General features: G+C 58.3%; 1 protein-coding gene across 3 annotated transcripts in view; it reads right to left on the reverse strand.

Annotated features, from left to right (window-relative positions):
* The window catches only part of LOC123625065 (c-Maf inducing protein), a 233,675-nt gene that overhangs the window by 13,614 nt on the left and 206,891 nt on the right, over positions 1 to 13,170 (reverse strand). For all 3 annotated transcript variants that reach the window (XM_045533279.1, XM_045533281.1, XM_045533280.1), the window contains 3 exons: positions 4,559 to 4,624; positions 3,202 to 3,228; positions 2,891 to 2,939 (listed from right to left, as the gene is read on the reverse strand). In XM_045533279.1, coding sequence (XP_045389235.1) covers positions 2,891 to 2,939; positions 3,202 to 3,228; positions 4,559 to 4,624 — 142 coding nt within the window. The remainder of the gene's footprint in view (positions 1 to 2,890; positions 2,940 to 3,201; positions 3,229 to 4,558; positions 4,625 to 13,170) is intronic.

Here is a 13,170-nt window from a genome sequence, read left to right on the forward strand (position 1 = left end):
ACCACGGTGACCGTGATGCCTACTCACTAATGCTAAAGGCTCGGGCAAGTCCCGCGGTTCAGAAACCTGTTAAAGTTTGTTTTGTCCAGCAGCTCCCAAGCCTTCCACAAAATCCCATGAAAGACCTTTTGGGAAACATCGTGGTCTCCACGCTAGGGACTGCCAGCCACTCGCCATCGGTGCTGGCTGCGTGGCCGCCCGGAAAGAGGCAGGCCTGGGGCTGCTCCGGGGCAGGGGACGCCCAAGGCAGCTGACCAGACGCAGCCCCCTGCTGCTGTGCCCTCCGGGCGGGGCCATTGCCCTTGTCCCTTGTCTGTGTCTAACTCTCTGTTCTCTGTCTCTGCGTCTCTAAATCTGTAAACCTCTTGCTCTCTGACCTTTCTCTGTAAAACTCTCCCCTCTCTCTTTGGTCCCCAGCACTGACCCCCCTTCTCAGGAGCCTGCTTTCCCCCCAACCCCCGACTTTCCTGGCTGCGCTGCGTGGGCACTGTCCTCCCTGGGTCTCTGTCCCGCTCCTTCCTCTCTCTCTCTGGGACTCTGCAGCCCTCTGTCGTTAGGTCCCACCCCCACCTCCGTCTCTGGGTCTCTGTCCAGGGTGGGGGCAACTTCAGTGCCAAAGCGCAGCTCCCCAGCCCCTTCCCAGGCTCTGTGTGGGGTGTGTGTGCACGTGAGCGCACACATGTGTGTGCATGAGTGTTTGAGAGGAATTCCACATCCGCTCTGGCCCCACTGCGATTACAGAGAGACAGAGAAACACAAAAGCCTTTGTTTTTTTTCCTCCTCCCCATTCTCAGAAGAAAGCGGAGAGACGTTCTTGATCATTTCCTTTAGGAGTAAAGGACAATTTGCTGCCAAGAGTCACTTACGCACAGATACGAAATTGATCAAAACCCACACATAAGCAAACAGAAAACAAAGGCAGTGGGCTTTCTGTTTTTTTCTCTCTGAGTTGGAAGAATATCAAGGGTTCACTTATCCACTTCAGAAAAATAAGGACTCAAAAATATAAAATGCTGTCCGATAAATACAGCAAGGAATTTAAAAGAAAACAACTTTGGCTTCATTTAGGAGGGAGAATGTCGGGGGGAGAGAAGAGTGAGGAGGAAAAGGGGAGACAAAGATAAAAGGAACCCGCAGAGAAAATAAAGGCCAGAGGCGGACAGCACGAGGCCAGCGCTGTGGCATCCTCCTGACTTGGGGAGCCCTCGGGGACTCGCGCCCATCACCCCGGTTTGGAGATCTCCCTTCCACAGCTGGCTCTGCCTCTCCGCTCTGGGAAGCAGCTGGTACCACTTTGATTCTCCCAGCTTCAAAGTCCGTGTTGGACACAAAGGCTCGCTTGCCAGGGGAATTCTGAGGCTGTCGTCACACGCAGCAAGCAATGACTTCAGTTTAAGAAAAGTGGAGACAGTCCCTGGTACCCGACCATTTAAAGCGCCCCGGCCAACGTTTCTGCCTTTGCCCAGCACGCCTGAGGGCCACTTTCAGAATCGGCGTTCAGAATCATGGTGTTCTACAACTAGATCCTTCTAGAACTAGGCTTTACAGTGCAGTGTGGAGACCAGTACACATCAAAGCCACCTGGGATGCTTGCTCAAAACGCAGATTCTTGGCTCAGCCAGGCCCAGCGAGCTGGAGCTGAGAGGGGGAGCAGTGGAGGGCTGCTTTTTGAACAAAATCCTCAGGTTTGAGAACCGTTCTAGAACGGTTAGATTCAGAGCCCAAGGAACTGTGGGTTCTGAGTGACAGAGACCTGCAGTCGTCGGACATGGGCAGGGCCTTGGTGTCCACATGTCCCCACATTCCTTCCCAAACCCCACTGCCCACCGTCCTGCCCAGGACTGGCTTTTCCAGACCGAGGTCAAGTTTCCCGGCCCAACTGCCACTTATTTAAGCTGAGTCCAGCCAGGCCAGTACCACCTGCTCCCCGCAGCCTCGCGGGACGCAGTGAAGTGAACTCACTCTCCTCTGCACAACCTCCCCCTTGCCCTGCCGCGGGCACGACCTGTGTCCGGGTCGGCCCTCAGACGGTCCCCACCGCACCCCAGAATCCATGCGCACAGGGAGGGGCCGGGGCGGGGGCTGGGGCGGGGAGGCTCATCACACGGCGCAGGGAGCCAGCGAGCTGGTCGTGAGCGCAGATCTGGAGCCAGGCTTCTGGGGTTCGAGTCCTGCCTTAGTCGTGGACCAAGGGTGCAATGGTGGGGCCGTAACTTAGCTTCGATTTCCTCAACTCGGAAAGGGTAATTCTGACGTAACGTGGGGACAGTAGTAGAACCTACTCAGAGGGTCACTGTGAGGAGTGAACGAGAAGACGAACGTGCCTGACACAGGTGAGCACTTGCTGAGGGCCAGGGGCCACTGCCGCTGTGACGGCTGTGTGGACGCCGCGGCAGGGGAAGAGCCACACGCTGGTGCCCAGCCCCCCGACGTCCCTGCCCGCCTGTGCGCACGGGCTCTGGGGTGGACGGTGGGAGCCCAGCTTCTGTGAGGGACAGAGGGGCCCCTCAGGGAGGCCCTTGGTCACCATGCCAGGAAATAAAAACGCGGCTCCAATCCGGGTCGGACTCCTTCCTCAGCCCACTGATCCGCTGTCCCGAGCTGGTTGGGAGCCCCCCACCAGCCCACCCCAGTCAAGGCCCCCGCTGCGTGGAGAAACCACCAGCCCGTGGGAAACCGCTGCTGGTTCACCCGAGTGTCCAGTAAAACACGGACGTCACAGGCCGGTGGGGCTGTGTTTCCGCACAAGGCAAGCAGCCTTTGTAAACCGTCGGAATGCCCGATGGTGACACGGAGGCCCCTGCCAGGGCCTCAGAGGGCCTCTGAGAGGCCCCCACGAGTCCTGCCGTCCCCCGACAGCGGACCCACGATGCGGAAAGAAAGGCCTCACCTCTTGTCGCGGGTCTTCAGCAAACCTCTGAATCACGTACTTCAGTTCCCTGGAAGACAGGGGCAGGGCGGGTGGAGTCACCCCAGGGTCCGCCCCGCTGGACGGTGTGGGGCCGTGGGAGGGCTGGGATGGGGCCAGGGAGCCGGGCGGGCCGACAGGTCCAGGAAGCGCCTGGATGGGCTTGGACACGCGTCTCAGCAGAATGTGCGTGCCACGGAGAGGGGGCCGGGGGGAGGCCGGCCACCGAGGGAGACCTCCGGACAGAGGCCAAGAGTAGCAGGAGGTAACGGGGGTGGTGCCCAGATACTCACTTGGTGAACTTCTCGTGCGCGAGAGCTCTGCAACAAAAACAAAGGGAAAGCTGGCGGTTAGCAGGGCCCTTCGGAAACAGCACAATGTTCCAGAGACTTTCCTCTGGGGATGGCCAGACTCTACGTCTGGTTCGAAGAATGAAGAGGAAGTTGGGAATGAAGTGCCGACATTCTGTCTCTGCTCAAAGCTCCAAAACAAAGGCCCCCTTTGATGAGGCCAAGGATCATAGTAACATGAACAGACTGAGTCCCCCGAACCCCCAGAGCCCCCCAGGGCCCAGGCCTGCGAACAGGAGGGGCGCTGAGCCGTCACCTGGTGCGTGAGCACGTGCAGGTGCACGTGGGCTCCAGGGACCCAGGTGTGTTTGTTAATTGTTCCACAATTAGGGGCGGCCGCACTCATTACCGCTCGCATCAGCGCGGCCTTGGGGACCACTCTTCCAGGCGAGCTGTGCCACGGGCCACAGCCGAGTGCGTCCCGGCTGCAGCCAATGACGCCACTGCTCTTCCGAGACCCGAGTGCCTCTTAGGAGTCGGATTTCTCCGGTCTCTAGTCCTGGGGGCCCTCGGGGAGCGGCCAGGCCAGCAAATGGGGCAATTACTCGGCATAATGTGCCCGTGCAGAGCAGCACTTCATAAACAGCGCCCAGTAATCGGCTCCCGAGAGAGCCCCGGCCGCCTCCCGAGGCCTGGCTTCTTCAAAGCTATTGAAACAGAGACCTGGAGGCATTTCAGGGCCTGGTTATTTAGACAAAGCTTTCTCCTCCGGCCATTATCCACCAGTGTTCTCCCCGCTTTGCCGTGACAGACTCAGTACTGGGGTAAGGGCTGGCAAGAGAGAGATGGAGGCTCCATTTTGGGCCGTATTCGCCGTGGAGCCCGAGCCGGGCGCCCATCCTGGGTATGATAAGCGCTTCCAGCAGCTCGCTCCGGCACGGCAAGCAATGCCACACACTACGGTACACTGTGGTTGTTACCATCCCCCTTGGAGAGAGGGGAGGTGGGTATCACTGTTCCCACCTGGTGCACAATGGCAGTTGCTAACAGTACTGCATGTGAGGTGCCGTGGGGAGGGCCGTGTCTGCATTCGTAGCTCTGTGAAGCCTTGTAGCAATGGGAACAGGCAGCCCCCACAAGCTCCCCATTTTTCTAATTCCCCCATTTTTGGGGGAGGGGGAGGTGCCTCCCCAGAGGTCCCACAGCTGAGGATGTGGTTGGGCTGGGACCAATGTCCCCTTGGTCTTCCCACTGTGCTGTGGCACGTCCCCTGAAATGACTGGTCCCCACTAAGGCCGTAGTGCACAACTGAGGCTCTTCTCACAGGTCAGAAGGTTCCGGAGACGCGCGTGGGACTTACTCTTTGGGGAATGGAATGGGTTGAAGCAAACTGGCCAGAGACGGTCTCCAGTCATCGTAATCCGACCTAGGACGAGAGAGCGTGACAGTCAGGTTTGGTCGGGACAAGGACAGGTTAATGATGTGCTGTCCCAGAAGTGGGATGAGAGCCTGCAGGAGTCCAGTGGCACCAACTCTGCTCCACACACCCCAGTTTCCGGGAGCCGCGAGGACAAGCAGCCTCATGCTCACGGCGTGGCCACGAGTCTGACCGACAGAACCTTTCCAGAGACTTCCCTTTGGCAGCTGAAGTGCCTGAGTGCCTAGTTCAGGATTTCACAGCCCCTCACCCCAAGGCTACGCCATCACCGTCCATTCCCTCCTTTGAACCATTAGCGGGTGTGAAGGGCTGAACTGTGGTCCCCACCCGTGTGCTGAAGTTCTGACCCCTAGGACCGCAGAATGTGACTGTATTGGGAGATCTGGTCTTTAAGTTACAATGAGGCCACTGATGGGTGTCCTTATAGGAAGAGGAAATCTGGACACAGATTCCCCAGGGATGTGCGTGCAGAGGAGACCACATGGGGACACAGCCGGGCGGTGCCACCTACGAGCCTCAGGAGAAACTTGCCCTGCCGACACCTTGATCTTCGACTTCCAGCCTCCGGAACTGTGAGAAAATAAATTCCTGTTGTCTAAGCCACAAAGTCTGTGCTATTGATTTTGTTCCGGTAGTTCTAGCAAACTGGTACAGGGGCTTAGGCTGGGACTGCAGAGCCAGTCTCGCCTCTGATTGACCAGAACTGAGTGGCAAATCTATAGACCGATTCATAAAAAATAGTAATTCTACACCACTTATTTGTAGTTTGGGTCAACCCTCCTGATTTATATTGGATACTTCTATTCTTGCTTCCAGACAAGCAAGAAGATTTTTACAGTTGTGCTAATGACAGTAGTAACGATGATGGTGGTGGTAACAGCTACAACTTCACCAACTTGTCCTGCACGCATTGCATTATGCTGAAGAGCTTTACCTTGGTTCATCTGCCCTTTGCAAGACCACAACAAAGCCAGTATGATTAGCCCCATTTAACAGATGAGGAAAAGTGAGGCCCGGAGAGGTTAAGGAAACTGTTCAAGCTAACACAGTGGTGGCTGATAAGGAACGAAACCCAGGCTTATCTGACTGCAGGCCCTCAGCTCTCACAGCCCTGACAGACTGAAGCTGAGATCTTAGCAAAGCCCAGCACCTGCCTGGGCAAGGAAAGGGGACTCAACCTCAGTCAGAGCAAGAGCAGAAAGTGCCACACATTTAACCCTTTCACGAGGGAGGCAGCTGGGAGAGGTGTTACCCACTCAGAGTCATCCACACAGCCAGGAAGAGGTGACGGGGACTCTGAACCAGGTATTTCAGGTTCTGCCACACCAGTGTCGGGTTAAACCAGGCTCGAGAGAGTCACACCCCGTCCAACCCTGGCGAGACCGTCTGCCACTGTAAACCACAGTCGCATCGATAACAAAAGCTGCACGTCACTGAGCACCCACGCTGGGACCTGTACCCAGCGCTTTGCCTGCACTAGCTGACGGGACCTGTGCGGTGACCTCAAGTGAGTCCAAATGACAGACGGGAGCAGTTAAACACCTCGCTGAGGGTGACCATGGAGCTGTGCCACGCAGAGGTCACAGGAGGGGAAGGCAACAGCTTCAGATTCCCAGAGGTCAACAAGGCTGTTTCCCAACCTACCAGCACAGCTTCATACAGAAGAAAATTTTTCTCCCAACTCTTCCCCCCAAAAGCTGGGAGGGCCCAGAGAGCTAGAGGGGCACACCAGTGTCTCAGTCTGAGACGGGACGGGCCTGCGCCACACAGCAAAGCATGGCCCCCAGAGACCAGAATCACGACAACCCCCTCTACGGGTGAGGACAGCCAAGGCTCAGAGATGTTTCCTGATTCTCCTAAAGTCACCAGCCGGTGGGTGAGATTTGACCTCCGGGGCTCTCTTTTTCGGAGCCTGGGGCCCGCGCTGACCTGGGGTCCCTGGTTGCTCTGGCTTCAGGGACTCGGCTGACGAGCAAGCCCAGAGCCGGGTGGTTCTCACCGACCACCCTAAGCCAGGCCTGGCACCTCCGAGGGCCCAGAGCTTAAACCCTCACACACGGAGCGAGGGGTGGCCGCTGGAGCTGTCCCACCCGAGCCACAGAACTGTCCCTGGTGCTCCCAAGCTCATGCACATTTCACCTCCAACCAGCCCAGGGGAGGCTGGGTCTTTCCTCTGTACCCCCCATGTTGGGCCTTGGGACTGGCAGACAGTTGGTGCTCAGAAGAGGACTCAGAAGAGGACTGCCGAACCCAAGTCCCAGGCACACTGGGCCTGGGCTGGGACAGAGCCTGGGGTGTGTGTTTTGCGGCACAGCGGAAGGGGTGCTGGCGAGTCTCCATCCTACAGGACGGTGGGTGTCGCCAGGTGCCAGCTCGAGTGGAAGGCCCACCGACCTCCTGACTTGGACCAGGGCAGCAGGTACGAGTCTGGCACGAGGGGATACGTGGACCCCTGTCTTGCGGCCCGTGCTGGGGGTGCTGCAGTCAGATGCTCCACTGGCACCGGCAGGGACGCCCCGGGAAAGGCTGGGGCACCTGGACCTGGGCTGGGCAGAGGGAAGGCCCTGGGACCCCAAGCCCGATTCTTGGTCCCACAACCCTGCAAATCCCTTACGTTTGGAATTCAGTGCTTCTCAACCTTCTTTTATCACCTCTCCCCTCCCAAAGAATTTTCTAGACTTTTTTCCTAACTGGCCTCCCACCCCACACAATTTGATGCCACTGACAGCCTGCGTACCTGTTTGCGTGCCCCATGTCTAACTGTGCCTTCTATAGAAACAGAGCAAGATGTTTTCACCCCCAAGGACAGACACGCTCCCGCAGGCAATGGTCGGTTCAGATAACCCCTGGACCAGGGCTTTTCCCGCCCCACTTCCTCCAAACAAACCCACGATAAAGTGGTGGCCTTCAGAACCCAGAGCACACCCTGGAAGGTTCTGAGGAAAGACGCACATGCCAGATGCTCAGAAAAGAATTGCCAGAAAAGCCTGTGGCCTGCGATAAGTTTAAGAGTGATGCCAGCTGAGTTCACCCGGCTCTCACTGTGCCGTGCACCGGGCCCGGGTTTGCAAACTGTCATGTCCAGACGTCGTGCGAGGAGGGGAGAGTGAGGGCGAGACACCGTCTGACTTCAGTGGCCGAGGACTCGGCAGGTCGCTGGCCCGCCGTGCCCGAGGACGGAAGCCCCCGCGCTATGCTGCCCAGGCCCGGAGCCCAGGAACTCAGAGGCCTGTGGGATGTAGGTCAGGACGCAGAGACCTCGTCTCTGCAGCTGGCTTGTCTTCCCTCCGAAAATCCCCTTCCGCCTTTCCTCCCACCTGTCGCTGACTCTCATGATTTCCAGAGAATCTAGACGAGGTAACAGCCTGGCCTACAGCGCCTGTCCTGTGTTGTGCCCTCCGCCGAGGACTTCCCCCAGGGACCTGTGGGGCGGTGCTCCTGCCATGCCCATTTTACAGGCAGGAAAACTGAGACTCGGTGGCTGCAGCCCTGGCCCCAGGCCACACAGCTACCAAGAACTGGGGTCTGGACCCGGGAGCTGGGCCCGTGTTTGTGCTCCACCCCCTCGGTGACACGGCGTCTCCCAGGGAGAGTGGCCCGGGCACGCCTATGGAGGAAGACGATTTCCCCGTATCAAAAGAACACTTAGTTTTTCTTTCCTTTTACTTTAAAAAATAAATGTGTTCTATATAGAAATGCCATTAAATACAGAACTCTAAGGAGATTTCACGTCACCCGCAATCAGAGTGGGACTCGGAGGGCGTGGAGCAGGTGGACTCTGGGCTCTGGGGCAGCCACATGGCCCGGGGCTCACTCCCGCACAGAGGGGGATGTTGACAAGTCTGTCCCCTGGGCCACCCGCGGCCTGCCCTGCACTCCCAGGTGTGGAGCCCAGCAGGAGGCGGAGGCCTGCCTCAGGCAGGGGTCTGGGCAGAGGCCTCTTCCTCCCCAGCCCGGGCCTGGCGTCCTGGCGGCTCCATCATGGCGGCACACACAGGACCCACGGGACCCAGAGGCGCTGTGGGGGCACAGAAAGAGGAAGAAGGCAAGCCGACTTCCTTCCTCACTTCAGCCCGGTCCAGCCTTGACAGTCTGCGGTTGGCTGCTGGCCCCACCCCAGTCTGACCAGTCTTGGGGGGCAGGGCAGGCTGGCCAGGTCCCTGAGGAGTGGGACGAGGGACCCTCCTGCGGGCGGGCTTCTCTCCAGCTGGCCTTGGCACAGGCCCCGGAGGGCGCAGAGCTCCCGCCACGAGCGCTGGGAGAGCAGTGCCAGGCTCAGGGCTGGCGTGTGGGCCGCCCTGGCTCTGACGGGCCTGCTGCCTCTCCCCTTTGGGCAAACCTGGCCTGGGATGGCAGGGGGCCGGCAGGCAGGGTGTGAGGGGCCTGACTGCCCATCCAGGAAGGAGGAAAGGAGCACTCCCCAGGCCTCCGACATGCCTCAGGCATGAAGCACCCACACGTTTAACCCTCACTTTAACGGGGCCAGGCTGGCTTTAGAACCCCATTTCGCAGATGAGAAATGGAAGCCCAGAGAGGTTCAGACACCAGCCAAAGTCACAGAGCTAACTAGGGAGGAAGCTGGACTTGAAAAAGCCTATGTGAGCGTGAAGCCTGGGTCTAAACCTGCTCCGTCTGGCTCCCAAGTCTACGTTCCTTCCATCATCCCTTCAGCTCAGGCCTCATGGGGTGATTTTCTTTTTTTTTTTTGAGACAGAGTCTCGCTCTGTTGCCTGGGCTAGAGTGAGAGCCGTGGAGTCAGCCTAGCTCACAGCAACCTCAAACTCCTGGGCTTAAGCAATCCTCCTGCCTCAGCCTCCCGAGTAGCTGGGACTACAGGCATGCGCCACCATGCCCGGCTAATTTTTTCTGTATATTTTTAGTAGTCCATATAATTTCTTTCTATTTTTAGTAGAGATGGGGTCTCGCTCTTGCTCAGGCGGGTCTCGAACTCCTGAGCTCAAACGATCCACCCGCCTCGGCCTCCCAGAGTGCTAGAATTACAGGCGTGAGCCACGGCGCCCGGCCTCATGGGGTGATTTTTTCGGCATCAACCTTGACCTGTGTTTGGAACAGTGTTCCTTTTCAAGGGTCTGCAGGGAATTCTTGCAGCTTAAGCTACTTTTCAGAGGTACTGAATTCTAATGATGCTTCCTACGCATGACTAACCAAGGCTGTGCCTTTCAGAAACCCTCCCCACCGCCGGCTGCGCTGCCCTGCACCCCCTGGGGCCAGCAGTGCCCTTTCCAATGGGGCCTGGTCAAACTGGGCCAAGAGAGGCTCCTTAGCCCCCATGATGCCCTCTAAGCCCCCTCGATTCCACATGAAACCATCTACTTCCTTCTTCTTTATGTACAACTCTCATGTGGGCAGCACTTCAATACTGGTCATAGCAGCTCACTTCTACCCAGAACCAGAGGCTGGGCCAGCACTGGAAATCTCCAACATCCCGGAATTCTTACACAGTCCTCCGAGAAGGCACCCATTTTACAGACAAGAAAACTGAGGCCCAAAGAGCCAAGACTGCTGCCCACAGTCACACAGCAGATAAGCCACATGCCACACTCCCTCCATGCCCGGATGCAAGCTTCTCGCAATCCAAGTGCGCGCTGAATACCATATTGGTCTTTTCCCTCCTTTCAAAGCGCTGTTATTGAATCAATGATGCACCTGACTCTTATCTTAACAGTATCTTGAAACAGAGGAGACACTGTTGCATCGTGAATGGTGGCCACGCCCACTCGCCAGGTGTCTGTCTGGCAAGGGGTGTCCGCGCTGCGCTGGGTGCTCAGACCGCCCTCCCCACCACTCTTTGTGCCAATGTCCTCGAGCAGCCATACTCACTCCACCTCCCGGCTGGGGAGCTGAGGCTCAGAGAGGACAACCAACCCACCCACGGTCACCAGTGTGTGGACACGTGGGACTTGGATCCAGCACGCTCTGACCGAATCCGAGCTTCTCCCAACGTATCTCACTTTGGAGCCTGTGGGCTGCTGGGGTCGTTTGCATCCAACAGGTCTGAGGCCTCCAACGAACCCACTGGGTTAGGGAAGGAAAGTTGCTAGGAAATAAAGTCCTCAGGCCCAAGTTGTGTTCTGAGCTCCCCCAAGGTACAAGAGGCTCCGGGAAGTATAACCCCTACTTTGGGGAGATCTCTGGGCTGGGAGTGAGTTGCTGCTCTGAGCGGGAGGCAGTGGGCCCTGCCCCGGCAGCCCACTGGGAACACTTCCTGCCCGCCCCCCCCACCTGTTCTGGGCCCCTGGCCCTGGCCCCTGACCCCCGCCCACGCCCTGGCGGCCGAGTGATGTGGGCAGGCGGGAGGTCTGGAAGCGCATCAGGAAGAACAGAGCCCTCATTCACTAGCATGTTTATGGAAAAGCAAAAAAAATGTGTGTCAACTGCATGATGAAATTGAAACCCTTAGCGCTTAATGAGAAGAATGAGTCAGGACCAAGATGGCAGAAAGCCTGGGCGTTTGTGGCGTTTGCAAAGAGCAGCTGGAGTCAGGGCCGAAGCAGAGAGCAGGGCCCGTTCCTGGCCTGGCGGGCCTATGCCTCCACCAGAGCGAGGAGCCCCTCCCAAAACCTGGGGCTCTCGGGGGCTGACCTGTCCTCTGGGGGGTGTCTGCCACTGCTCTGCCCTGCCTGGAAGGAATGCAGAGGGCTGCGGTGTGCTCCACGGTGCTGAGTGGCACCTGGAACTTCGCTGGCTGGGGGGCTGCTGAATGTGGTATGTCCCCACCTGGCCTCTGTTCACCACGGGCGTGGCTGGCACCAACCCCCGGGGAGGCCCTGCCCTTTCCTCTCTGGGGCAGGGGAAGCCGTGTGGGGACGCTGCCTTCACAATCCTCTTCAAGCCCCCAGGAGCCACTGTGTAACCGTGTGTGTGCGCACGCAGGTGTGTGTTCACCTCCACAGACACACACAGGGCCCCTGAGGCACCTCCCATCCCGTCTCACCAGCTCACTAGGCCACCAGAAGCCCACTGTCCCCCCCAAACTCCGGGCACACTCGGGCAGCCACGTGCTCAGGACTTAGGAGGAACCAACGCTACACGGCGACTCGGTGGAACCCCTGCACACGCTGATGTCACCACAGGCCTCCCCGCAGAGTGACGGCCCCTGGTGTCCCTGGCCTTAGACAGGCACCACGTGTCGGTTACACATGATGACACAGCCGTGCCCTGATCCCTCTGCAAAGTCCAGCAACCACAGCCGACTGCATGTGGAAACGCTAATGTCTGCACTCGGGTCTCCGGAGAGTGGGCAGAGCCAGGAGGGGGGTCACCTGCTGAGGTGGGGCCACAGGGCCCGCAGGGGCCAGCAGGGAATCCTGGAACCAGGCACACGTGGAGGGTATGACTGGAGAGGCTGGAAAGATCCCTGGGGGTCAAGGACTAGGAACTACCCCCCACCCCCGCCACCCCCACTGTTCTGGAGTCACAAGCTGAGGCTCGGGGAGGGGCAGGGACAGGCCCGAAGCACCCAGCTCAGAAGTGGTACCGCCCAGGGCAGACCCGGGTCACATCTCCTGGTTCCTTCTCTGGAGCCTCTTCCACCAGCCTGGCACCAAGCCCTCCCTGCCATCGGGAACTCGCCCAGGACAAGGCAGAGGCTGCTCTGCACCTCGGCACAGCCCAGCCGTTTCCCAAAACAACACTCCCCTTACAGAAGGCTCCCACAGGCGCAGCCACAAATGTGCACACACAACCTCACGGACACCCAGGCACGTGGGCACAAACACGCACAGCCACACATACCTGCACACATGCCCCACCGCCCACACAGACACATGCATCTGTATGTAGACACTCACACCCCAAACATGCATAAGCATGCGTGGCTCACACAACACAGAAATACACGCTGGGGCTCACGTGCCTACTTGCACATGTACACAGAGAAACACACACTCTAATTCTTGTGTACAAATAGGCACGCGCTCGTAGCCACTCATGTACAAAACCAGCACAAGTGCCTGGACACACCCACACTTCCACAGTTACACACACACAGGCCCAAGGAGAAATCCACACGTGCCCACATCCGGCTCCTGCACCCTCCACATGCCCACCCCACACACTCAGGCCACCACACGTGTGCTGTCATACCACGCACGAGCGCAGCCACTTAGACATTCACAAGCTCAGCAGGAACCTACACACCTGACACAACATGCAGAGAAGTCCACACACACGGGCACCTTCATGCCCCTCATGCCCTGGCAGATATATCCAGACACACTCAAACTCATGCACACACACACACGCACACGCATGTATGCTTGTGCATGCACACGTGTCTGGACACTCAAGCACACGTGTACAGACACAGCTATGCGTGTACCCTATGTGTATGCACACACCGTATGTTCGCAGACACACACCCACAGATGTTTGTGCACACACCCTCGTGTGCCCTCATGCCCCTGTACATAAGCACCTGTGTGCTCCCCCTCACAGCCACACCTGTGCGTGCTCGAGTGCACTCACACACGCACACTCACCCAAGCCCACCCCTGGGCACCTCGCTAGAACCG

This window comes from Lemur catta, chromosome 20, assembly GCF_020740605.2.
Source record: "Lemur catta isolate mLemCat1 chromosome 20, mLemCat1.pri, whole genome shotgun sequence".
NCBI lineage: Eukaryota > Metazoa > Chordata > Mammalia > Primates > Lemuridae > Lemur > Lemur catta.